This window comes from Cervus canadensis, chromosome 18, assembly GCF_019320065.1.
Source record: "Cervus canadensis isolate Bull #8, Minnesota chromosome 18, ASM1932006v1, whole genome shotgun sequence".
Lineage (NCBI taxonomy): Eukaryota > Metazoa > Chordata > Mammalia > Artiodactyla > Cervidae > Cervus > Cervus canadensis.
In genome coordinates this window covers 39,202,641-39,227,055 of record NC_057403.1, presented here as the reverse complement: position 1 = coordinate 39,227,055, position 24,415 = coordinate 39,202,641, and the positions used below count along the sequence as shown (strand labels likewise).

Genomic DNA, 24,415 nt, shown 5'->3' with positions numbered 1-24,415 from the left:
GGATTTCCATTTTATTTGAAAAATTGAAGATCTGCAGCCCTGGGTTTTTGTTTTCACAGTACCTGTCAATTACTTCTCTACTATGTCTCACTCTGAGGATGTTGGCTCGTCACCAATAAGCATCTCACATCAAGTTCACATCACTTTTTTACTCTACATGCACTATTTCTTTACATTACCTACTTGAATCATGTAGATATCTGAAGTTGCCACCTCCCCATCATCTCCTCATCACTGCCTGTAGCCACAGGATTTTGAGGTACTCCACTCACTTGTTTCCCCAAGGTCCAAAGGATTATACCCACATTTTCAACATTATTGGACTGGATATAAGGAATGACACCTAAGATGTGGCTTTAGTTTACATTCGCAACAGCTAAAACATCTCTTGGCTTATGGTCACCTGGACACAATTCCAGATTCTGGGGATATATACCCACTCATACCTTTTCATCCCATTAAAGAAAAAAGATAACGTGGTAGACAGGTTGGATCTACAGTAACTTTATTGTAACAGAGAAACCAGGCTGCAATAAGTCTACATGATTAGAGCAAATGGTTTTCTTTCCAGAGGGTGAAGCCTGAGCCCAGCTGGCAGCACACAAAGGTTAAAACTGAAGCCCAGAATATCCTCTTTCCCGGTTCTACCCTGCTCTGCCTGACTCCTGATGAGATGACTGACTGCACGACCACACCGCACAGAGGTACGAGGGCCAGCTGGGCAGAGGCGACATCCCCACACTGCAGAGGGTGCCAAGCAAACCAGCACTGCAGAGGGTGCCAAGCAAACCAGCACTGCAGAGGATGCCAAGTAAACCATCACTGAAGAGGATGCCAAATAAACCATCACTGAAGAGGATGCCAAATAAACCATCACTGAAGAGGATGCCAAATAAACCATCACTGAAGAGGATGCCAAATAAACCATCACTGAAGAGGATGCCAAATAAACCATCACTGAAGAGGATGCCAAATAAACCATCACTGAAGAGGATGCCAAATAAACCATCACTGAAGAGGATGCCAAAATAAAGTGCAGTTACGAGAAAAGCGAGGGTACTGGGATGAGCAGTAAATAATGTTCTTCATTCTTCAAATAAGTAAATCCTATGGGATGGGACTGATGGTCACTCTGGGAGTAGGACAGGATGAAAATCTGGGCTAGTTACAGATCTCTGTGCCCGAGGAAAGGAACAGCAGTGATTAGGGAGAAAAGAGGAACATTAAAATCCTGCAGGTACTAGAAAGGAGAGCCTTCTTTCTCTTTTTCTTAAATAAGTTGGGAAAGAGCATCTTTTATTTTCTCCCACTACAGTGGTAGCAGACTCGCTGTAAAACATGATTTCCAAAAAAAAAAGAAGAAAACATGATTTCCATAATACAGTTTGTTGACAAGTTGCTCAGTCACGGGAGGACAAACGTGAGGCTGACTGCTAATGTTAGAACTTCGTATTTTGACAAAGCCTCTAACAGGCGCGGTTTTCAGGCTGGTTCTACGGAGAAACCCGTGACACCAAAAGGTGTTTCACTTAAAGCTTCTGAAATATTGCAATGGTGTGATTGACAGGGTTTTGTTTTTTTTTTTTGGACTTTCTCGTACATGTAAACTCTGGTGGAAAAACTGGAAATAAAGGATGACGGTGAGTTTGGTTTACAGCCACAAAGTTCCCGACACCAGTCACAGGTGCCTCTGCCCTATTTCACTGCACGTTCTTTTCTGAGAAACACATTCAATCGCTGAGTTTTAAAGTACTGTGGTTGGAAAAAAATGATCCGCTCACCACCATCCACCCTCCCTCTTCCTCCATGTGAATCTCATAACAGCAGAGGCTGAAGATAGGAAGGTTGTCTCTGTTCCCACTGACCAGGGGAATTACTTGGTGACCTGGTGAATGGCGTGAGCAAGGTAGCCCACGTTGCCTGAGGTGACCCCCGCCACAGAGATGCGGCCGTCCTTTGTCATGTAGATGGAGAACTCCTTGGTCAGCCGCTCCACCTGCGAGAGAAGAGTGTGTGGGTCCTTCCTGTTTGAGGGGGCTGGTCTCCCCAGCCCTGGCACAGCACAACTAGCCAATGGTTAGAACAGAAAAAAAATAACAGAAGCTCTGTTTTCTCACTTAAACCCATTCCTAGAGTTTGGTGTGTTAGCTTAGAACAAAAGAAGAATAAATAGCTATCTTAAAGTAGGATGTTGAATTCTGAGATGGGGACAGGTGAAAAAAAAAATCTTAGATTCAGCATTTCTAGAAAAACTGATCCAGAATCTAGCTACGAAATAGCTACTTCTCCTATCAATATTCAGGCTCTTGCTTGTTCTGGAATCTTTTTGAGAAACTGTGCTGGTCATAAAAGTGACCAAGACAAGCTCTGTTCTTCAGAAGTTTGTAACCTCACAGAGTAAACAGATAGGTATAGTACTAACAAAAGGTAAACGACTAACAAAGAATAAAACGAAATGAATGCTTCATACTTCTTTTACCTAAAAAGGCTTCAAACTGATTCTTCTTAGAGTAATCCTAAATACACAGGTGACCTGAGGAATTCTGGTTTGCAAGGACTGACCAGTTAGTCAGTGGGAGAGAAATGGGAGTCTCCTCACCTGTTCAGGCTTTAGGCCTGTGTAACAAAACATGCCGATCTGGTCGGTGATGTGCTGCCAGTTGTGGGAGGAGCCCTCCTTCTTGAGGTTGGACACCAGCTGAGTCCGCATGCTGATGATGCGGTCGGCCATGCCCTTTACTTCTTGCAACCTGTTAAAAAAAAAAAAAAAAAAAAAATTCCCCAAGATGTAGCTCAGTTCTGGCCAAGCACTGACAGATAAGCCAGCTCTCAGCACTTTTATTAATAACCTCCCTTGAGTACTCTCCCAGGGTGCCTCAATTCTCTGTTCTTGACCAAGTCCTGGTCTGGGAAGAAAGCTATTTGATAGCCTTCTGCTTTATATCAGAGCACTATGATCAGGCAACTAAAATAGTTGACGTAATTGAGTTATTAAGGAAAATGAACAGAGTGCCTTTCTACTTATCAGATGGATACTGCCCAATTTATGAATTATTTAATAAAGCCAATTAGAATTTCAAGTTACAAAAAAAGAAGAATGAATAAATCATTCTAAAACTTAGGAGGGCTAAGGCTCTCCATCTTTTATACAGGGGGCAAAACCTTCAAATTAAACAGTAAAATATTACCTTATTCTTTAACATGGATGGAGGAAACATTCCCACCTTCACAGTTAAGACAGTGTGCTATGAAATGACTATGTGCCCAGCCATATCTAAGTGCTGAGGAGAAAGGGAGGACTGAGACCTGGCCCTTGCCTTTAAAGGCTCACCACCCGTGGCCGGGGGCATACCTGTAAACAACCGACTATGGAACAAAGCAGGACAAGCTATGAACCAATAGATTCGTGCTGTGCTAAGAGAGCCCTGAGAAGACAGGGTTAATTCCACCTGGGGGAGCAAAGAAAGCAGTCTTCTGGATTAAAGACACAGTCTCCCCCTTCCTCAGGAACTACCCTTTCATTCCATTCCTGTGGAGCTCTGGGCAATTCTTGTGGGCTCTTACCAGCTAGATGACTGTGAAGAATTTACCTCCTTGTTCTTATGTGTTCACTTTTCCAAACCATCTCTCTATGATGGTGTCATGCAGAGTTAGAACAGAGGTTACATGTTGCCAGCTAAAGGTCAAATAAGAGTCTTAGTTGGGTCTTATTTGACCCAGTTAAACACTCCTAAATTTGGCACTTGCACATAAAGATGTAGACTTGCAGCCTCTCTTAAAAAACAAGAAGCTGGCAACATTGCACCAGCAGTGAGATTACTGGCTGGAGCTGGAACCTCTGGCCCCACTAAGGATGGCATTTGATTTTAAATTTCCTGTAGTCCTATTCATCCAGCTCCATTCACTTTGAGCCTGGGCCCTAAAGGCACTGAGCACATGAAATGGCTAGATGCAGGGCCACCTCAGCTACCAGTGCCCCCAAGGATCACATCCACGATCCCTGTTGTCCACAGAATGAAGATCTGGCTTCTTAACAATATCAAAGTACATGATCTGCTCCCACCTTCCCAGCTTCGCTGCCCTCTGCATCCTCCTTACACTCAGTGTTTCTCCCACAAAACTCGCGACGTTCAAAGCACACCCTGCATGATGTGCATCACGCACCTGTGCTGATCCTCACGCACATCTCTCCCTCCAAGTTTCCTTTCGCCTCCCTTTCTTTGGAAAAGAGCTCCTTCTCTCTTCAAGGCACAGTCAAATGATGCTGTCTGCATCACATCCTCCCTCACTTCCCACTAATCAATAGCTCTTCCTTTACTCAGCATTTGTCCTGTCTGTCTGTCTTGTATCAATGCTATACATGTTATCTCTCTCACTAGATTACAAACTCCCCAAAGGGACCCACATGTTAGTCACCTAGCACAGTATCTCTGTCATCTCTGTACACTACAGACTTCAAATGAATATTGAAATGCACACATAAAAAAAAAAATAAACATCTTGATAAACATTAAGGACCATGGAAATCTTTTTTAAAAACCACTTAAAAATTAAGGAAAAAAGGTTATTATAATTTTTTGTGACAAAAACAAACCAACCCTACGCATATATATCTAATATATATACACACATATAATACATAGACATATTATTCATGTTACAATAGGAATAATAACAGCAAAGGGAAAAAAAGTCTGGGTTATAGTGACTTGCCCAAATTTTCTGAAATGTAATCATACAATAATTTTGTAAAAGAAAAAAATAAAATTCTCATTTAAAAAGTAGTTGATTTTTTAGTAAGCCTAGCATATATCTGAAATATCCTGAACCAGACTCTATTTACCCTCAATGTTCGTAGGATTAATTTAAGGTAGAAAAAATAGTTGTCACATGATGTCCAGGTGAGCTGAGGATGAAGTTTCTTACAGACTTAGCTTTTCTATCCCATTAGCCGCTTAGGGATCTACCCCTCAGCTAATCAGCTATACAGGATAAACCCTTACATAACAAATCACATCTTCCAAGACTCTGAATTATATAGAGCAAGGGTTGGTAAGCTTTCTCTAAAGGGCTAGATCATAAATATATTAGGTTTTGTGGGCTGTATAACCCTCTGTTAACAACTATTGAACTCTGCTGTTGTGACATGAGAGCATTCATACAAATTAATCAAGAAGAGGGCAGGGCTGTGGGCCAATAAAATGTTATTTACTAGAATTGGGGCAGCCTAGATTTGATCTGCAGAACAGTTTGCCAACCCCTGATCTAGAGCAATGTTTTCTAAACTGTGGCCATGACCCATTAGTAGGTCATAAACTCAGTATAGTTGGGGGCAATTGGCATTTTAAAAAAAATTGGAGTATAGCTCAGGAAGACCAAATATTGAGTTTTGAAAGCTGTGTGTGTATATATACACACACACATATATAGTGTATACATATATGTATATAGTTTCAGTTATATATTCATACATACATAGGTAATGATGTAAGACATAAGCTTTATGTGGATTGTAATTAAAAGAATCTTTTTTTCTGAGTAACACTAATTTAGAGCACAGGTACCAACAGATTCAGATAGTATAGATAATACAAAATATGCAGAAATACCAATTCAATGCTTGCTATTATTAGGATAAAAACAAAAAATAAAACATTCATTAAAAAGTTTTCAGTTTAAGAGAAGGCAGGTTTTACTTAACATGGAGATGATGGACTACAGGGAACTGCTGTTTCTGAATTAGGCCTGTCTCTTACAGGGGAAAACCAGTTTATTTGTTTGAAAGTGCTGACAAAATGCATACTCCTCTCTCCTTCTTCCCCTTCCATCTATGGAAGCTGAGTGATAACTGCATGCCCCTATAAGCCAAGTATAAGGGAGCTTTGAAGGATCAGTGGTGGGAAAGGCAGATGGCTGGGGAGGTGCAAATCGCCTTTACCATTGTTTCCGCAAATCCGGGCTGGTCAGAATAGTGGAGGCAATCCGGGCCCCATTGATAGGGGGGTTGGAATACATGGGACGGATCAGGATCTTCAACTGGGACTCAACTCTTTTGGCTTCCTCGGCATCTTTGCAGACCACAGTGAAGGCTCCCACACGCTCACCTGAAAAGACAAAATGGATCTTGTCTTCTGGTTCTCTGAAAATGATAAAGGCAATCATGATTGAATTTGCTATGTCTTATATGTTTCCATTAGAAGCACTGCAAAAATAACTCTGTTATAAACACATCCTCAAAAAAAAAAAACACCACATCCTCATGTACAATCCCTCCCCCCTTGACTCTACACTTTTGTGGCCCCCTCTCCCAGCACTTCTTCAATCTCAACAGAACACACATCATCCTCAGTCCTTTAGCTTACCGTATAAGCCCATGTTCTTGGCATAGGACTGGCAGAGACAAACATTAATGCCCTGTTCGATGAAGTGGCGCACAGCCCAGGCATCCTTGTTACCATCGCCACTGGCAAAACCTTGGTAGGCCATGTCAAAGAATGCAAACAGATTGTTTTTCTGGGAAGGAAAGAAAAGATGACCAAAGCTTTAGGCAGTCCTTCTCAAGACGCCCCAGATGATTACCTGTGCTTATCGGACCATGCCTGCTTTGCTCAGAGTCAACAGTTTTGTCCCCAGGTGTCAGTTTGGAGATGTTTAACTTTCCTAGAGTTAAGAAATTAACATATATATATATTTTATGTTGGTGGATATAATCCTTCAAGAAGACATTAAGAAAAGATGATCCAATCTGGAAAGAATGCTGTGTGGTCAAACAGGAAAACTGTTTCCTTGTTTTGTGGCCCAGCTGTGCAGCATGGAGGATCTTAGTTCCCTGACCAGAAATCGAACCTGTGCCCCCTGCGTTGGGAGAGCAGAGTCTTAACCACTGGACTGCCAGGGAAGTCCAAACAGGAAGCTCTTCTAAGGCCCACAGTGGTCTGGGTAATCCTTTTGGTCCAATCAACGTAGGACTAGCCTCAGCCTCTCCTGGGGCTAATGCGACTCTGGCAGGCCATCTTATTCCAGGCCTCTTTATAACCATCTCATTTGGAAAGTGTTCTCTGAATGCTTTTCTGACTCGTTCTGTTCGCAGCTTAGGTTTGACAGAATCCAAAGAAAGGGGAAACCGAAAGGAATGAGAATGGGGACGTGAGGCAACAGGAGTATCTCCCTCCTTGGGAACTTTGACGAGTGCCTTCTCTCAGAGAAGAATGAGAATCACTGTGAATAATTAATGGCAGTGCTGAGGAGAGGGGCAAAGACAGGAGGGGATGTGAAACAGTGGGTGAAAGGAAGACCGGGTAACCACTGACCAGGGCAAGGGGAGGCGCCACCGGCAGGTATTACGGGGCTGAGGAGGCTAGCTGTGCAGACTAGCCAGGGACAAGTTTTATCAGAATCCCATACGTCTTGGCCGAGGAACAAAAGGTGATTTTTCAAACTCCTGGTGTATCATGAATTACAGAACTGCTAATTATGCAAATGAGGAATTCTTTCCCGGTGACTACACAACGTGTGGAAAGTTCATGCAGCCTTGAGGTGCATTCTCACGGCTAAGACTCTGCCAACTGAAGCATCCAAGGCCAGCTCCTAGAGGCAGGACGGTCACCGGTCAGTTCACCCCTCACCTTCACCACTGTCGCCATCTCCCTCCACTGCTCAGGACGAGGGTCCACTCCCGTGGGGTTGTGGGCACAGGCGTGCAGGAGAATGACACTCTGCGCTGGTATTTTCTAAAGAGAACAAGGACCAAGAGATTACTCTGCAGCTTTACAGGAGATCATTTACCTGAAATGCCACAGGGTCGCCATTATTTGATAAGTAACGACGATAACATGAGGTCTGGGAATTAGCTCATCTTGGTTTGTGGGTTTTTTTTTTTTTTGGCCACTCCACGTGGCATGTAGGATCTTAGTTCCCTGACCAGGGATCAAATCCATAACACCCTGCAGTGGATGGAGAGCCTTAACCACTGGACCACCAGGAAGTCCCTCATCCCAGTATTTTAAGTTGGATATTGAGACCCAAGCAGGAGACATCAAACCTCCACAAGGAGGTTTATTCCTTGTTCCCTCCCCCTCCTGCCCTGAGAACCACACTTACTGAAATGTCCTCAATAGCGCCTGTGAAGTCAAAGCCGCATGTCTTGGGGTCATAGTACCGGTAACTCTGGAGCTGCATGCCAGCATCCCTGAAGATGGGTGTATGATTCCCCCAGGTTGGTTTGGGCAGGAAGACATCCCGGCTGAACTTAAAAAATCTTTGCTAAAAGATTGAATGAAAGTGAATGGAAAAATGAAGAAAGAAGAGGCAAAAAAAAAAAAAAGAAGTTAGTATATTTTACTGAGAGGACGTTTTTCTCTACTGAAAGTCAGCTTCTCTCTACGATTGAGACAGTGGTGACTGAGCAGTGAGACTTCCTGGGTTGGTTCAGGTTCCGACAATTATACGGGGCTCTGTAGCCAAGGATCTGTCTGGGCTCACTTTCTTCCTCTGTAAAATGGCATTAACTAAGTCTCCCTCAGAAAGATTAAACATGTTAAAATATAAAAGCTCCTAGTTACCGTATGTGCTCAGTAAGTTATACTTTATAATAATCTCTTCCTTATTGTTTCTTCTAAGTACTTCCATTCCTCCCCTCCTCAAACTTTATTTTTCAGAGAACAGGAAATCTTCCAGCCTTGTGGAAAGAGGAAATCTACTTCCAGGTCAGAAGCCAAACACATATACAGTTGGGAACCCCATCACCCCTAACTTACAGACCGTCTTACAGCCCTTTCCTGAAGGAGTTCCCAGACTCACCAGAAAACTGGCTCCGATCCGTAAGGCCCCGGTTCCAGAAATGGTCTGCACGGTGACATACTGAAGCAGAGAGGCGAGTGGTCAGTGAGGTGCGCCACTCTCCCGACGGGCCCACGACTTAACCAACCCGAGCTCAAGCCCACAGAGAGGCAGTGTGCAGCCAGTACCCTCCTTCTTCAGAAGCCGAGGGCATCCTTCCAAGTGAAGATTTGGAACCAAGAGAATGGCACTACTGTTTTCATTCCATTTTCTAAGAGACAGATGGACTCTCCTTACAGGTTCTCAAAAGAGCTGGCTCTTCACCTTCCAGCACCTTTGCTGATGTGGAAGCTAATTCCTTATGGCCTGGCCTGAAAATTGTCAGTGTCATACTGTGCTGTAGTATAAATTTTCAGGACACAACTCCCGCCTCAACCAGATATGAAAAAGGAGTGATTCATATAGAGGAAAAAAGACATGACCAACAGCCACTACATTAAAATATTATTCTAGACTTAGATGAAATTGAATGACTCTCTGAACATGAAAAAGCAAGTCATCTTAAAAAGTCAACAAGTATGTTAGAATAACATTATTACATGAATCATATCCTAAGTGTTTTCATAATCTGAAAGTATCTTTAGGGTAACAGGGAAATGGCCTCAGTAAATCTTCAAACAAACTGGTCAACTTTAGGGGATGAGGAAGAAACTACAGAAGGGTTTGTTTGTTTGTTTGCTTGAGGCACCACAAAGTACTATGCTCTACAAAACATAAGTCTACCTTCTGGACTGGGAGGCGGTGCATTAAATGGTGGGAACCCCTACTAATGTACTCTTTTGTAAACAAAGTTTGCCTGTGCAAACTTCGGCATGATAGAAATAAAAACCTAACGGTAGATCTGATAATAAGACTGACAAAGGCATGGCAATTTATAAAAGAGAAACTGATGTTATTTTATTTAAACTGTTATTTTAAGATAGGCCAGTCTTAGCTGTAATTTGCTCAAGGAACACAGACTAAGCAACAGTTACAGAAAAATATAGACATTTTAATGAGGGGTAAACAGGTGGCTGGATCTTCCCTGGTGGCTCAGATGGTAAAGCGTCTGCTGCAATGTGGGAGACCTGGGTTCAATTTCTGGGTCGAGAAGATCCCTTGGAGAAGGGAATGGCAACCCACTCCAGTACTTTTGTCTGGAAAATCCCATGGATGGAGGAGCCTGGTAGGCTACAGTCCATGAGGCCACAAAGAGTCAGACATGACTGAAAGATTTCACTTTACTTCAACAGTTGGTTGGTTGACAGACAGCCGTCAGACCATATTTTGTCCATGACTTACAATCAATAAATACTACATGACCCTAGGGTTGAGGGTGTATGCTTCTCTTGGAGTTCAAATGAACTGATGGACTGACTTAGATCAGTCTTGTGAATAACTCATTTATTCTGGCCTGGGGAATGGGGAAGGGAGATGTGTTAGTTTAGCTTTGCTACTTTGTGTGTTTTCCCCCAGACTTACCCAGAAAAGTAAATATTTAAACACACAAATGTATCTATTTAAAAATATATTTGCTTCAAAGGCAAGTAAACTGTAATGCACATGAGCCCACATATCAGGCTGGCTGGCTGTATCCAGGTGCATGAAGTGGCTTCTGCTTTCTCTGTGGGTGCATACAAGAATCTGTTTGTAAAAAGCTTATGTTCAGTGACCTTTAGGGACCTCTTTCTTTCATAGAAAGGGGGCCCCCCAGGGAACTGGAGGGAGGAAACATCGAGGAGTCCCTTGTGCATCCATCCTCTCATGGCTATAGTGATGTTCTCTGCCCTGAGAAGAGGGAGACACTCAGAAGTGAGTATGGGCTGCTCTCTTTTTTTGTGCAAGCTGGCTGTGAAGAGGAGGCAGAGGACTGCCAGACTCGTCCTGGCCCCAGCAGTCCCCCTGTGGCTTGTTTTCTGCCTGTTTCCTGTATCTAAGCTGGAAGCGTGGGGGCATGAGGGTGAGAGGGCTAACTTCGGGCCTTAAAACTCGGCACAGTTTGGCACTCTTAAAAGCCACTAAGTGTAAAATGAACATAAGCTCACACAGACTAATAGCGAAAGCAGTGGCAAATCTTCGGTCAGATCACAACATTTTCATATTCCTACTCCACTTTGGGAATTAGTATTATAGGAAATCTTTTATTGAGAGAGTGCCAATTTACCATCTAAAGGAAGTCATTGTGTGGCCACCTCCAATCATCACACACAAAGTGATACATCTTCTCTTGTTTCAATTATTTCAAATTTCTTTAATCTGTTAAATTTATTTATTTATTTTTTTAATCTGTCAAATTTAAAAACAGACTCTGTATGATGCCAGAGCCTGTGCTACTTACCCGGCCACTTTTCAACACTTCATTGTTTTCACCCAGGGCTAGTTCTGCAGATGCCTTACAAAATTCAGCCAGCCCTGCAATGGGCAGGTATTCTTTATCCAAATTTTTTGCAGCAATCTGGGCCTCCGCCTAGATAAGGAAAAAATGTTTTCTAAGTTAAATTTTGGAAGTAAAGCCTCTTTTAAAAAATTTGGAGATACTGTCCAAGAAGAAGGGTAATTAGAATGTATTTTATGAGTAGCACAGAAATTTTATATTTTTAAATCATATTTTATTATTTCTTAAAGTTAGGTTTTATGTGAATGGGTAGGTATATGATATCTCTTGGTTTAAGAAAAAATGGCACTCTCGGAATGCATAAGAGCAAGGTTTAAGAGCAACACTTAAAATAGATATAAGATGATAAAATCAAACTGAATACATAAAGGAGTATTTCAAGGTATATGCTAATCTAAGAGGGCTTCCCTAGTGGCTCAGATGGTAAAGAATCTGCCCGCAATGTGGGAGACCTGGTTCGACCCCTGTGTTGGGAAGATCCCCGGAAGAGGGCATGGCAACCCACTCCAGTATTCTTGCCTGGAGAATTCCCATGGACAGAGGAGCCTGGTGGGCTACGTCCATGGGGTCGCAAGGTTGACAGTTACAGTCACGTATCTTCATGCTTTGGAGTCGGAGGCCTGGCTGACCCTTACTAGTGGTGTGACTCTGGGTGATTATTAACCTCCTTGAATCTCAGTTTGCTCAACAGCTGTGTCTACACCTCATGTGACTCAGGTAAAGAGTAGGAGATAATGTACAAAAGTGCGTGGTAGTGTTTCAACTTCTGCCAATAGCTAACACATGCTAAATACTTAATTTTTTAAATTAAATTTTATTTTTTAAAAACTTGTTCAGGAAGATAATCTTCCTTTCTTCTTCTTTTTAATCCAGGTCTTTTGAAAAAAATTAATTAATTTTTGATTTCGCTGGGTCTTCATTGCTGTGCATGGGCTTTTTCTAGTTGTGGTACACAGGCTTCTCACTGCAGTGGTTTCTCTTGTTTTGGAGCATGGGCTCTAGAGCATGGGATCAGTAGTCGTGGCACGTGAGCTTGGTTGCGCCAAGGTACGTGGGATCTTCTTGACCAGGGATTGAACCCACGACCCCTGCACTGGCAGGCAGATTCTTATCCACTGGACCACCAGGGAAGCCTCACGCCAAATACTTTAAACTGACTTACTGAGAACAAAAGTAACCCCTGCACGACCTGAGACCCAGGAGCTGGCAGTTTTTGTGAGTCTTCTCATTACAGCTATTTCTTAAGTCCTTTTTTTTCTCCTTAGAGAGATGACACCTAATCTGTACTCCTACACTCAGAAATTTCTTCTTTCGGTGGTTCATTCAGCCCCTGCTCTGTTAACTGCAGCAGCTCACAAGGGCCTGAGACAGCCTACTGAAGCTCAGATGTGGTTCTTTACTGTCACCCAAAATTACGCTTCAGTAACTTCCACTCAGGATGCCTAGTTCTGCTGTTTGTAGGAACAACACATCACTACCCCATGTTGGGAAGTGACACAGCAGCACATTGCTATTTCATCAGAGGAGGTGCAGATGAAAGGAAATACTTTCTTTCAAAAATTAGTTACATTATTTACAGTTGTGATAACCAGTAAAAAGACTACTAATAAAAATATAACAAAATAAAATTATTTAATAGTTCAATAGGATGAAAGGACAGAGCATGCTTAGGTAGTTGCGTCTTATTAAGGCAATCAAAATGGGAGAAATGGGACATAACAATGGTAACCCTCATCCACAACGGGCTATTCCTATCACCAAGAGACAATGTTTACATTCTTGGACCTTTTGTGCATCCTTAGGATTAATCATTATAGTCAGTTCAGTTCAGTCACTCAGTCATGTCTGACTCTTTGTGACCCCATGGACTACAGCACGCCAGTCTTCCCTGTCCATTACCAACTCCTGGAGCTTGCTTAAATTCGTGTCCATTAAGTGGGTGATGCCACTGAACCATCTCAACCATCATTACACTTTGCCTGTTTTACAGATAATCATAGAAATTCAATCTTGGAAAAGATCATATAGTTCCAACCTCTCACTTTTACAGCTAAGGAGACTACCCCAGATAACACATGTGATTCAGGTAGTGAGTATCAGAACTAGAACCCAGGTCTCCTGACTCCCAACCCAGGAGTCTGTCTTCAAGAGGGCCCTTTAGTTATTTATCCCCATCAAACAGATGTCTAGCAAGCTTACCTTCCGGACACTTGGAAGCACGTAAGGCTTTCCATTATCATCCCGGTAGGCACCAACTCCCAGGTTCATCTTCTTGCTGTTGGTATCTCTCTTAAAGGCTTCTGTTACTCCCAGGATGGGATCTGGGGGCCCCATCTCCACATGAGCCCACCAGGAGCTGAAATGGGAAAAATAAGACATCAGTCACAGTACCTAGATTTCCATGGCCAGAGACAACTTGGATCTGCCAAAAATCCACTTCAAGAAATGTCTGCATGTCTACTATGCATACAGTATAGCAACAGACACTAATATAACATAATAATACCTAAGACTTCACAGCAGTTGCTGAAGAGTGGAGAAGGCCAATAGTATCAACACAAATGCTGTGAGAAGCAAAAGGCAGGGAACACCCGACTCATCCTGGGAAGGACAGGGTGGATGTACATGCTTTCAACGCAGTCCAAACCTGACCTGGAATTCCCAAGCAAAGGATATCACAAGTAATTTGGCAGTAAGAAGCTGAGTGGTAAATGATGAGACAAGAGAAGGAAGCAAGGCCAATGTAAAGTTGTTATGTAATACACCCAACCAAGGGGGCTGCATTTTAGCCTGTTTCCCAACTTGATAAGGGCATCATTTGGAAAGCCTGCTAAAATACAGATTCCTGGGCTCTACCCTGGATGCAGTGAAAATATACAGAATCATTTAAGTTTTTTTTTGGAGGGCAGATGGTGATCAGGTAAGAACAGTGATGTGAACAGATTTTTATAGCTCGTCTGGTCACAAGATGGGGTGCTGAATGCAGAGAGGGAGAGGAAATACAGCAGGATCACTGAAAGATCTGGTTCCTTAGCCAGCGAGAGAGAGAGATGAAGGCTTGAACCAGGCTGGGGCAGTAGTGGTGGAGAAGATGACAAAGAATTGCCAGGTATTTAGAACCGGTTGTAATACGGCACTGATTTCCTTATTACTTATTGAGTTAAAATGTTTAACAATGTCCAGTATTTTATATTTGTTTGAGTCATGATTTTACCTTAAAAAATATCCTTTAAATGAAATCTTGCCACTTGTGGCAATATGGATTGACTTGGGAGGGCATTATGCTAAGTGAAATTAAGTCAGACAGAGAAAGGCAAATACTGTATATTACTTACACATGGAATCTAAAAAATACAACAAAGCTAGTGAACCTATCAAAAAAGAAGTAGACCCACAAATACAGAAAACAAACTAATGTCACCAGTGGGGAGTGTGCAGGGGCAATACAGGGGTGCAGGGGGAGTGGGGGTACAAGCTATTGGGTATTAAGATAGGCTCAAGCAAGTATTGAACAACACAGGGAATATAGTCAATATTTTGTTATAACTGCAAATGAAAAGTAACCTTTGAAAAGTTGTACAAAAACAAGAATTAAAAGAAAAACCTTACCCTTTCAGTGTTTGGGGTCATCTACCACTGCCCAGTGGATTTACCTGGTGAGGTCAGGTGAACTGCCTCGCTGGGGGAGTGCACTACCAGGGTGAATCCCAAGAGGGAAATGCACCTAAATAGCTGTTTCTCTAGCTTGTTCCCCAGTCCCTACTAATTTGGGGGTTCTGGTTCCTTTATGGTCAGTAAGCTAGTCCCTGTTGGCAACACAGACTGTGAATGTGGCATCATGCTTTGCCCATTAGTGATTTCTGGAAATGGATAGCAGAGTTCTATTCTCCACTGGGAGAGATGACAGATACTCTGTTGTTGCTTTGCATCTTTATTTGTTTACTTATTTGGCTGCACCAGGTTGTAGCTGTGGCACGTGGGATCTTCGATCTTTGTTGTGGCAGGCGGGATCCAGTGCCCAGACCCGGGATCGAACCCGGCCCCTCTGCACTGGGAGTGTGGAGTCCTAGCTGCTAACCACCAGGTGAGTCCCTGCATGGTTTTTTGGTTGTGCTGAGTCTTCACTGCTGTGTGTTGGCTTTCTCTAGTTGCAGGGCACAGGCTCTAGGCTTTTGGGCTTTAATAGTTGCAGCTCCTGGACTCAGAAGTTGCTGTGTGCAGAACCCGGGCTTGAACTGAGGCTCAGCAGTTGGGCTGCACGGGCCCAGCTGCTTTGTGGCAGGCAGGATCCTCCCAGACCAGGGATCAAGCCCGTGTCCCCTGCGTTGGCAGGTGGATTCTTAGCCACTGGACCACCAGGGAAGTTCCCTGCACCTTTTCTTTAAGTAAGACTTGACTGTGTGTTTTTACTCCTCACCTGTAACTGAAGTTTATAGCTTTTTCTTTTTGGCATGCAGGATCTTAGTTCCCAGAGCAAGGATCAAACCCGTGCCCCCACCGGTCCACCAGGGAAGTCCGAAGTTACAGATCTTAAGAGATATAAGGTCTCCATGTATAATTCAGAAAGTCTTTTTTGTTTGTTATATCTCTGAGTGTCTGAATGTTAAATGTTTTCCATCTCTGGTGAGAGATGGAAAACACTGATTAGATTAATCTCTCTGATAAAATAGATTATAAAAACCTCAAAGTAAAGGTGCTCTGTTCTAATTGTTACAAAAACTGAATTTTTAGTGCTTAAAATGTGCTAGACTCAATTTTTCTTTTCTTAAAGCAGCTCAGAAACATTTTAGAAATTCAAGTTCATATAAATTAAATCCTTGATAAATAAGACTAAATTTGATTAAAATACCCAGCTATATATTTTATTCATGTTAATGTAAGCATACATTTTATTCTATGTGGGTTTGCTATTTCTAAATTTACACTAGTTCACTTGATAAAAGAAGCTAACAGCACTCCTATGTGTGCATGCTCAGTCGTGTCCAACTCTTTGTGATCCCGCATGGACTGTAGCCCATCAGGCTCCTCTGTCAATGGGATTCTCCAGGCAAGAATACTGGAGTAGGTTGCCATTTCCTTCTCCAGGGGATCTTCCTGTCCCAGGGATCAGAGCTGCATCTCCCTCCCCAGCCCACCCTCCAGCCTGTCGCAGAGCCCCTGTTTGAGTACCCTGAGTATACAGCAAATTCCAATTGGCTATCTGTTTTACACATGGTATTGTAAATTTCTATGTTACTCTCTCCACACATCTCCCCTTCTCCCTCCTCTCCTCCCACTTTGTCCATAGGTCTGTTCTCTATGTCCGTTTCTCCACTGCTGCCCTGAAAATAAATGGCTAATTCTTATTGATATATGACAGAAAACCACAAAATTCTGTAAAGCAATTATCCTTCAATTGAAGAAAAAAAAAAGCCACATCTCTTACATCTCCTGCAATGGCAGGTGAATTCTTTACCAGAGTTACCTAGGAAGCCCAACACCACTCCTAAATGTTCAAAATTATGGAAAATGTAAATTTGTGTTCAACCAATTTTTTTTGGACAAATTTTAAATTTTAACAGTAATAATATATTTTTTAATATTTATTTTTTATTTTACTTATTTGGCTGCACTGGGACTCTGCTGTGGCACGTGGGATCTTTGATCTTCATTGTGGTGTGGGGGATCTTAGTTGTAGCGTGTGGGCTCTAGTTCCCTGACCAGGGATCGAACCCAGCACTCTGCTTTGGGAGCAGGGAGTCTTCACCACTGGACCACCAGGGAAGTTCCCAGTAATAATATTCTTTTACTTTTTATTAACAGGCTTTATTTTTTAGAACAGTTTATATTTAGAGAAAATTGAATACAGAACTCCTGTACACCCAATCTACAAGTTTCCTCTTAACATTTTATATTAGTAAGGTACACTTGTTAACAATGAAAGAACCAATGGTTGCTACATTAAGTCTACAACTGATTCAGACTTTTTAGTTTTTACCCAGTGTTCTATATCTGTTCCAGGACACCACATTACATTTAATTGTCATGTCTCCCTAGGCTCCTTTTGCTTGCAACAGTATCAGACATACCTTGCTTTGATGACGTTGACTGTTTGGGAGTACTGGTTAGGGATACTCTGTAGGATGCCCCTCTTTTGGAATTTGTCTGATGTTCTTCTCATCATTAGACTAGGGTTATGGGTTTTGGAGAGAATTTTTGGGAGAACCGTAAATTTTGGAGTACTCAATTTGATAATCTCTCAGATCTCTGAATAACTTAAAATCTTGGATTCATATTATAATGAGTTAACAGAGTAATTAATCATTGATACAGAGATAATTTCTAAGTATGACAAAATACTAAAATGCTGATTACTAAGCCTAATTAAATGCTTGTGTAGGACTGACATCAATTCCCTCCCCTGTTTTATCTGTGAAATGTAAGTTACTTTGGTTAAGATTATAATTATTGAGTGGTTGAGACTATACTGTGATCAACAGTGATACAGAAATAAATGTGCAGGTTTTTGTTTTTCAAGGGAAGAAAGTGTTGTCCTAAAGCAGCTGCTCTCAAACATTTTGGTCTTTGTATCCCTTTATTCTCTTACAATTTACTGAGGATCCAAAAAAGCCTTTGAGCCTTAATTTATATGGCATATGCCTACCAAGATTTACTGTATCAGAAATGAAACTGAGAGACTATCCTAAAGTGTCAGTTTGTGAAAGAATGTGTAAGACACACCTTAGGGGAGCTGAGTTCTACGGTAGCCTCACGGGTAGGACTCATTGCAGTGGCCTGGTTCAATCCCTTGTCAGTGAACGGAGACGCTGCAAGTGGTGCTACATGACAAACCTCAGAAAGTGAACTTTGTTTTGATTTGTAATAACTGAATCTGAAAAGAAGCTATGAAATGTGTTGCCATTTTAACAAGGTTTTGCTCAATCAATCATTCTTGGTGATTTTACCAACAATATGAAAGGTTACTTTTTACCTTTCGTGTAAACTGTCTAGATATTAGAGATTCTGTGTTTTAGGAAGCAGAATACTTCTCTATGCTTTATGTTGACTCTCATGTCTTTGATTATTTAAGCATAAATTAGAACAAATTTAGTAGATTAATCTTAGTTTTGGCTAGCAATTCAGTGAACAAAAGAATTTAAGGTACAATGAGTTTTTTTTTTTCTTCTCTTTTCCAACTCAGTTTTTTTTTTTTTTTTTATTTGATGTTCTGCACATTTGAAAGAGCCAGGTTCTTTACAATCATGTTATATGTTTATATCATTTTGTTGTTGTTTTGATCAAATAGGTAAGCAGTGATTACTTCTCTGGCACTCACAATCCTTCGTTAATCTTAATCAAGGGATCAAATATTAATAACATCTAACAACACTTTCATTTGACCTTCCCAAAATTGAATCCTAGCTACAGAAAACATAAAAATTTCAGGCTATCTTTTACCAAAAACTATTTTTGTGATTGACCCCTGAAAAGCACTATCTCCCCCACCCCCCGCAATAAACCTCCTGGCAGCATGGATGCATTAGTGGATAAAACTGAGGTTTTTTACCTCATGGTAAATTACTGTCCTGAGAAAAAGCTTATTCGACCTTTTCCTTCAGGGATAATGAACAGAAAGGTGTTTTTATAGTTTCATATGATAGAAAACAAAGTCTTTTTGACCTCTAAATCAGTTGTTGAGAACCTGTTGTGTGCTAAGAGTTGGGTATAAAAAAAAGAATAAAACACAATCCCTCACCACCAGATTAGCCCAGTGGAGTGACCAGTACGGAGTTATGGACAATGTAGGCTGGGGGTTGGAGGTGAGGGGGATAATGTACAGTGATGAAGACAGGTTCAGGGCATAGATTATTATTCATGGGGGCCCTGAGGAAAGGGCCTGATAGCCGGGGAAGGGGAGTGAAGTACATGCTTAGGAAGGCTTCCAGGAGGAGGTGACCTGAGAGCTAAATGCTACAGATTAAAGGAGGAAAAAGGCATTCTAAGCAGAGGCTAAGGGTAAGAAAGAGCCTAGGGTGTTGTAGTAGAAACTGGAAGCTAGGGAAGCAAGGTTCCCAATGACTTAGGTGAAATAGCCCACCTTTTTCTAGTAATCATCTATCCAATCCTAACCAATCAAATGCTTCAGCACAGCACAGCACACTACCCACACTGAAAGCCTGATGAACTATTATTTCATTAGAATTTCTTCCCCAACAATCGTTCTCTTGTTGAACTTGTGGCCAGTCAGCACTAATATACCTCTCTCCTCCACAAGGCACACGGGACGGCTGCTCAGACATGGCTGCAGAGGTAAATTTAAGCTCTCCTGACAAGTTGAAAACTGTCTCAGTCTCCGGAGCTGTACTTGGTGTGTACAGCTAATTCTCTCTTGTCAAAGGGTGGATTATTCCATTTTCAGATTTTCCAGGCGTTTACTTCTTTTACCAGCTTGCCCTGGGCAATGTCAGGACTGGGCAAACAGCATGGATTCCAATGCTCAGTCACCTACCAGCTATGTGAGCACTGGCAAATCAATGAACTTCTCTAAGCCTCAACCTTCCTTACTTGTGAAGTGGGGGCACAACAGTACCTATCTCAGAGGGTTGTGATAAGGATGAAAGGAGTTATTAAATGTAAAACACTCAAAAACAGGGCCTGGTACACAGAGAGTGCTTGATGTTAGCTGGTATCACTAAGTAATTACCACTACTTTTTTTTTTTATTAACCATCTTGCCACTAGTACAGAGACTCGTGAGGCAAGTATGTAAAAAATTCAAGGCGCGTAAGTTACAACTTTATGACCAGATGCAGGCCTTTCTTGCTTTTTAAGGATTACTACTCAGCTTTTTCCTGGAGTCTTGGGAGATAGCATCAATCTTCCTCCTGACTAGCGCTCCTGCCAGGACTCAAATTCCTTCTCATTCTTTTTCACTGTTCTAGGCTGCTAGGCTGTTTCAGTACCTAAGCAATAGTAACAAACAGATATCCCGAAGCAATTTCTGAACCATGCCTGGCGAAAGTTTTCATTATATCCTACTCATGATTCAGACCCTGGAAACATGTAGCCATCTGCCCATCTGTATCACTATCATTAAATTATGAGTGCAAGGAGTGCCCTGAGTGTCTAAGGACATAGAACTTTCAATAAGCAATTTTCACTTTTAAAAACACAGTTCTATTTCCAAGGCCTTCCATCAACAATGACAGAGCCACTGCTCCTAAACCACAAGGAGAAGGCGCCCTTCTTATTAAAGGGTATGAAAAGCACGTATTTGTCAAGTTCTTTAAGAAGTTTATCTAGTAGAGAAATTTCTTCAGAAATCACAACCTTGAGTCTTCTGGCAGAGAACTGACTGAGTGGTATCTTTAAGAATTCTAAAAGAATTTCAAAATATTAAATCTTAATCTAAATAAAGGAGCAGGGATATTCCATTTGATTTAGTTTTACATCAGTTAGGATGTTTGAGTCCTTTATGCCCTTTATTATTCTATTGCTTAAAAGGGTAAAGATTATACCTACACTGCAAGAACTCTGTTTTTAAGAGAGTACTAGTGGGAACCAAGAGTGCTCCAGGGACAAAATCGATGCTGATAACTTGTGGCCTACAAAGCACTCTTATCTATGCACTTTGGACAAAAGTGCAAAGCTTCAGCCATTGAGCAATGTTTACCAGCCAACCAAAAGATGTTAGGTACAAAGTATGCAAATAAGCATCTCCAACTCAAAAACCCTGCAATTTTCTTCAGGCCTACCTAGTGCTTCATAGTTTTTAAAATGCTTTCCCTCACATTCTTAATTTAAAATAAGAGAAGTTAATTGACTTGCTTATGATCATAGAACTAAAACAGCAAAGATGATACAACTGTGATCTTCTTACTGGTTACTATACCACTACTGTACACTGCCTTTTTAAAGGGTCTCCTGATACTCTTTCAGTTATTTCACTACTAATTAAATAATCAGAATTAAATGAGAACAGATATCTATAAAATACATTAGCATATTTTCCTTTCTTCACTGTCCTGTGACTTTGTCTGATTTCATGTTACTATGTTTTTACAGCACAATAAGGTTAAATGTTTAGTGTTTTCTGTATAAAAAATGCAGCTATATGAAACACTTGAACTTAGTTCATTTAAATGACTCAAGTATGAAAATTAAGTATTTCATAGGACAAATACCCAGTTCTTCAGAATACCAATTGCCAAGGTTTCACTGTATTAGAATGAGCTGTTAAAAAAAAAAAAAAAGAAAAAGAAACTTCAACCAGTTGAGTTTATTTTTTATAGATGTTTTCCAACTTTACCATCTGGCTTTAGGTAAAGATCACATCCACAGTGGCAGGAAAGGAGGTTCTTACTTTCTTGTTGTCTCAACAGTCATAGCCAGGCCTGGCACCTGTTTCTGTCACTCAGTCATGCATCATAGTTAAACCTGAACACCTCAACTGCAGGTGCTCACATATTTTAAGACTATTTTGGTACACATTTTGCACCACTCTGGTTCCCCTATGTTTAGACTTTGAACTAAGATACAATGCTAAAATGTTGTATTTGTCTCTGTTGCATTAATTTAAAAATCAAAGTTTAAAGTTAAAATATTTCATTTCAAAGGCATGCCAGCCAACACTGTAAGTGCTGAGATAGAACAGTAGTAGGTAAAGTCTCTGCTCTCATGGAATTCACATTCTAATGGGGAAAAGACACAAAAGAATCAGGCTGTCAAAGTGAAAGAATGACTAAAAGGACAGAGCCACAGGGATTTTCACCAAGCACTTTGTAAGCAGAGCTGAGGGCACTCAGTCAAATCCAGAGAACAAGAGATTTACAATGGTGAAACAGACTGTCACTTGGTTATAATTTTAGGCACTGCTTTCTGTTCTCCAAATTTGCTGCATAAATGATAGTGAAGTGAAGTCACTCAGTCGTGTCCGACTCTCTGCGACCCCATGGACTGTAGCCTACCAGGCTCCTCCGTCCATGGAATAAGCCCTCCCTAACTCTGGCCCACTAGATAGGCTGCCTGAAAGAGCACAGCTTGACAGTGGGCCAAGAAGGAACCAAATCAGGGAGAGAAGAAAGTGAAAGCCTGGGCAAACTTGTACACGGTCTGGAAAGGACAAAGTGTCCTGCCGGCTTAGAGGCTTCCTGCATGCATTCAAACAAAAAGGCCAAGACACGTCCAAGAGGTCAAGGCTTCGCTCTTTGGAGTTAATATCTGATTGCGGTGGTTTTGGAGACTCGGTTCCCGATTAGGGAGTTATTAAGGGCACTGTCCCAAATCGGCTTCTTGAGTGAATTAAATAGCCTGGCTTAGGTCGCTCCACTAAGAAGGGTTTACTGACTCGTTTCATGCTCTGCAACTTTTTCTCTGCAACACATCACACAGTTTGAAATAACATATTTGGAATTTTTGAGTGGCACCGACCCCTCCCTCGGGCTTGTTTGATCACTGCAGTATCTATCTAGAACAGGTCTAGTGCCTGGCTCTGTGAAACTTGGATGAAGAAATATTCACTAGATCGAAAAGCAGAGCGAGTGGGAGGGGAAGAAAGGCAACTTTCCTACAGCCAGACCTCCTGAGGGAAAATAGGCGGGAGGGGGAGGGTCACTACACCCGGACTCTTACATCCAAGGGACAAACGGCTGGGGGAGGGGTCACTGGTGACTCAGGAGGCGACTGGCGGGAGGATGCCGCGAGCCAAGGTCACAGGATGCAGAGAAGAAAGCCGGGCCCGAAAGCCACAGCCCGAGAATCTTCCTCCGTCGAGCGTCCTTGCCCCGACACACAAATAGCAGTCAGCCGCAGTCCGTCTAAGTCTGCAGCGGCCCAGGGAGACCACTACCTGTGAGCCCCGCCGCCCCCCTAGAGCGGCCGGGTCAAGGGCACACGCGCCCCTGGCGCCTCAGCCAATAGGCGCGAGGCAGTGCCGGCGCCGCAGCCAACCCGCGCGAGGCCTGCTCCGCGCCGCAGCCCCGGGGCTCTCCCCTCGCCCCCACCCCCAACCGAGCCGAAACTGCGAGTCTGGATCCCACCCCCGCCCCCAACCTCGAATGAAGTCCGGCTGCCGTAGAGGGACATACTTCCTAACCCAGGGGAACGCGCTGGCACGCTCTCCGACAGTCCCACGGACATGGGAGCGGTGGGATGTAGGACCCAAAGGGTCATTGTGAGATGTGGACGCTCAGTCATCAGCCCCCTGTGAATCCGAGAGGGGAGCGGAGAAAGTTGGTGTGTGAGGGTGCCCGCGTGTGCCTTCAAGGCGGGTTTAGAGGTCCTGGGGCGCCGGCAGCTCGGCGGGGCAGGCCTGTGGCCCCGGCTCCTTTTCCTCCTGCTTACCTGGCTCTGGCAGAAGCCGCGGCAGCAAGGCCTGGGTGGAAAGCCGCGGCGACTCCGGATAGGACGCGGGCAGAGTGCAGCAGGGCCATGGTGGGCGGCAGGCGGGCAGTGGGTAGCTGGAGGACTGAGCGGAGATGCCAGCGGGCGCGGACCCAGAGGCGCGAGGTCCTGCTGAAGGTAAGGGCAGCGACTTCCCCCGGGAGAGGCTAGAGCGGCCTCCGCCGGGCCCCGAGCTGCGTCACAGCGCACCCTGGCGGTCGGAGCGGAACGGCTTGATTTCTGTGCAGTCTTGGGTGGCGGGTCCCGGGTTGGCGCCACGTGGTCCCGGAAAACAGTGACAGCACAGTTTATCGCAGTTTACAGCGCTCGACACACTTCTTTCATTTAACGACGACGGGCCCTACCGAAGGGGTAGCTGCTATTATGCCACTTTAAAAGGTGGGAAAAGGTAGGCTGACGTAGGTGAAGTAATTTGCCTAAGACTATAGAGCCAGTTACCTAAGTGGCCGTTCCTAAATCTTCAGCCGGATGTTTCCGTAAATGCAGATCACCTCATCTTGTTCCCGAGTGGTTTCTAATCTCTGTTATGGAGAAGATAACATGCGTTATCTCTTGGGACTCTTCTGAGGATTAGGCGAGATTAGCCGATTAGGTCTAAAAACAGGGTCTGATTTAGTAAACTAGAAGCAACTGGTTAATGATAACCTTGTGTTTGTCAAATCCTTGCACTTGTGTGTGGAAGGGAATTAATCCTTCTTAAAGGAAAAAGCAAATAAATTTGAGACTCCAGACGTGGAAAGATTCAAACAAGTCCATTCTAAACAGTGGCTGTTTCTCTTTTTTTGGGCCATGCTGCTCAGTTTATGGGATCTTGGTGGTTCCC

The 24,415-nt window shown here is 42.9% G+C and overlaps 1 protein-coding gene across 1 annotated transcript; it reads right to left on the bottom strand.

Moving 5' to 3' along the window:
• Window positions 1-488: 488 nt before the first annotated feature.
• On the bottom strand, window positions 489-23,810 carry GOT2 (glutamic-oxaloacetic transaminase 2). The gene is made up of 10 exons (XM_043436116.1): window positions 23,533-23,810; window positions 13,412-13,568; window positions 11,156-11,284; window positions 8,800-8,859; window positions 8,101-8,262; window positions 7,626-7,730; window positions 6,363-6,513; window positions 5,939-6,104; window positions 2,600-2,750; window positions 489-1,996 (listed from the first exon to the last, which is right to left on the bottom strand). Exons 1-10 carry the CDS (start codon window positions 23,619-23,621, stop codon window positions 1,874-1,876), a joined length of 1,293 nt encoding a protein of 430 aa, XP_043292051.1. The 5' UTR covers window positions 23,622-23,810; the 3' UTR covers window positions 489-1,873.
• Between the last annotated feature and the right edge of the window lie 605 nt (window positions 23,811-24,415).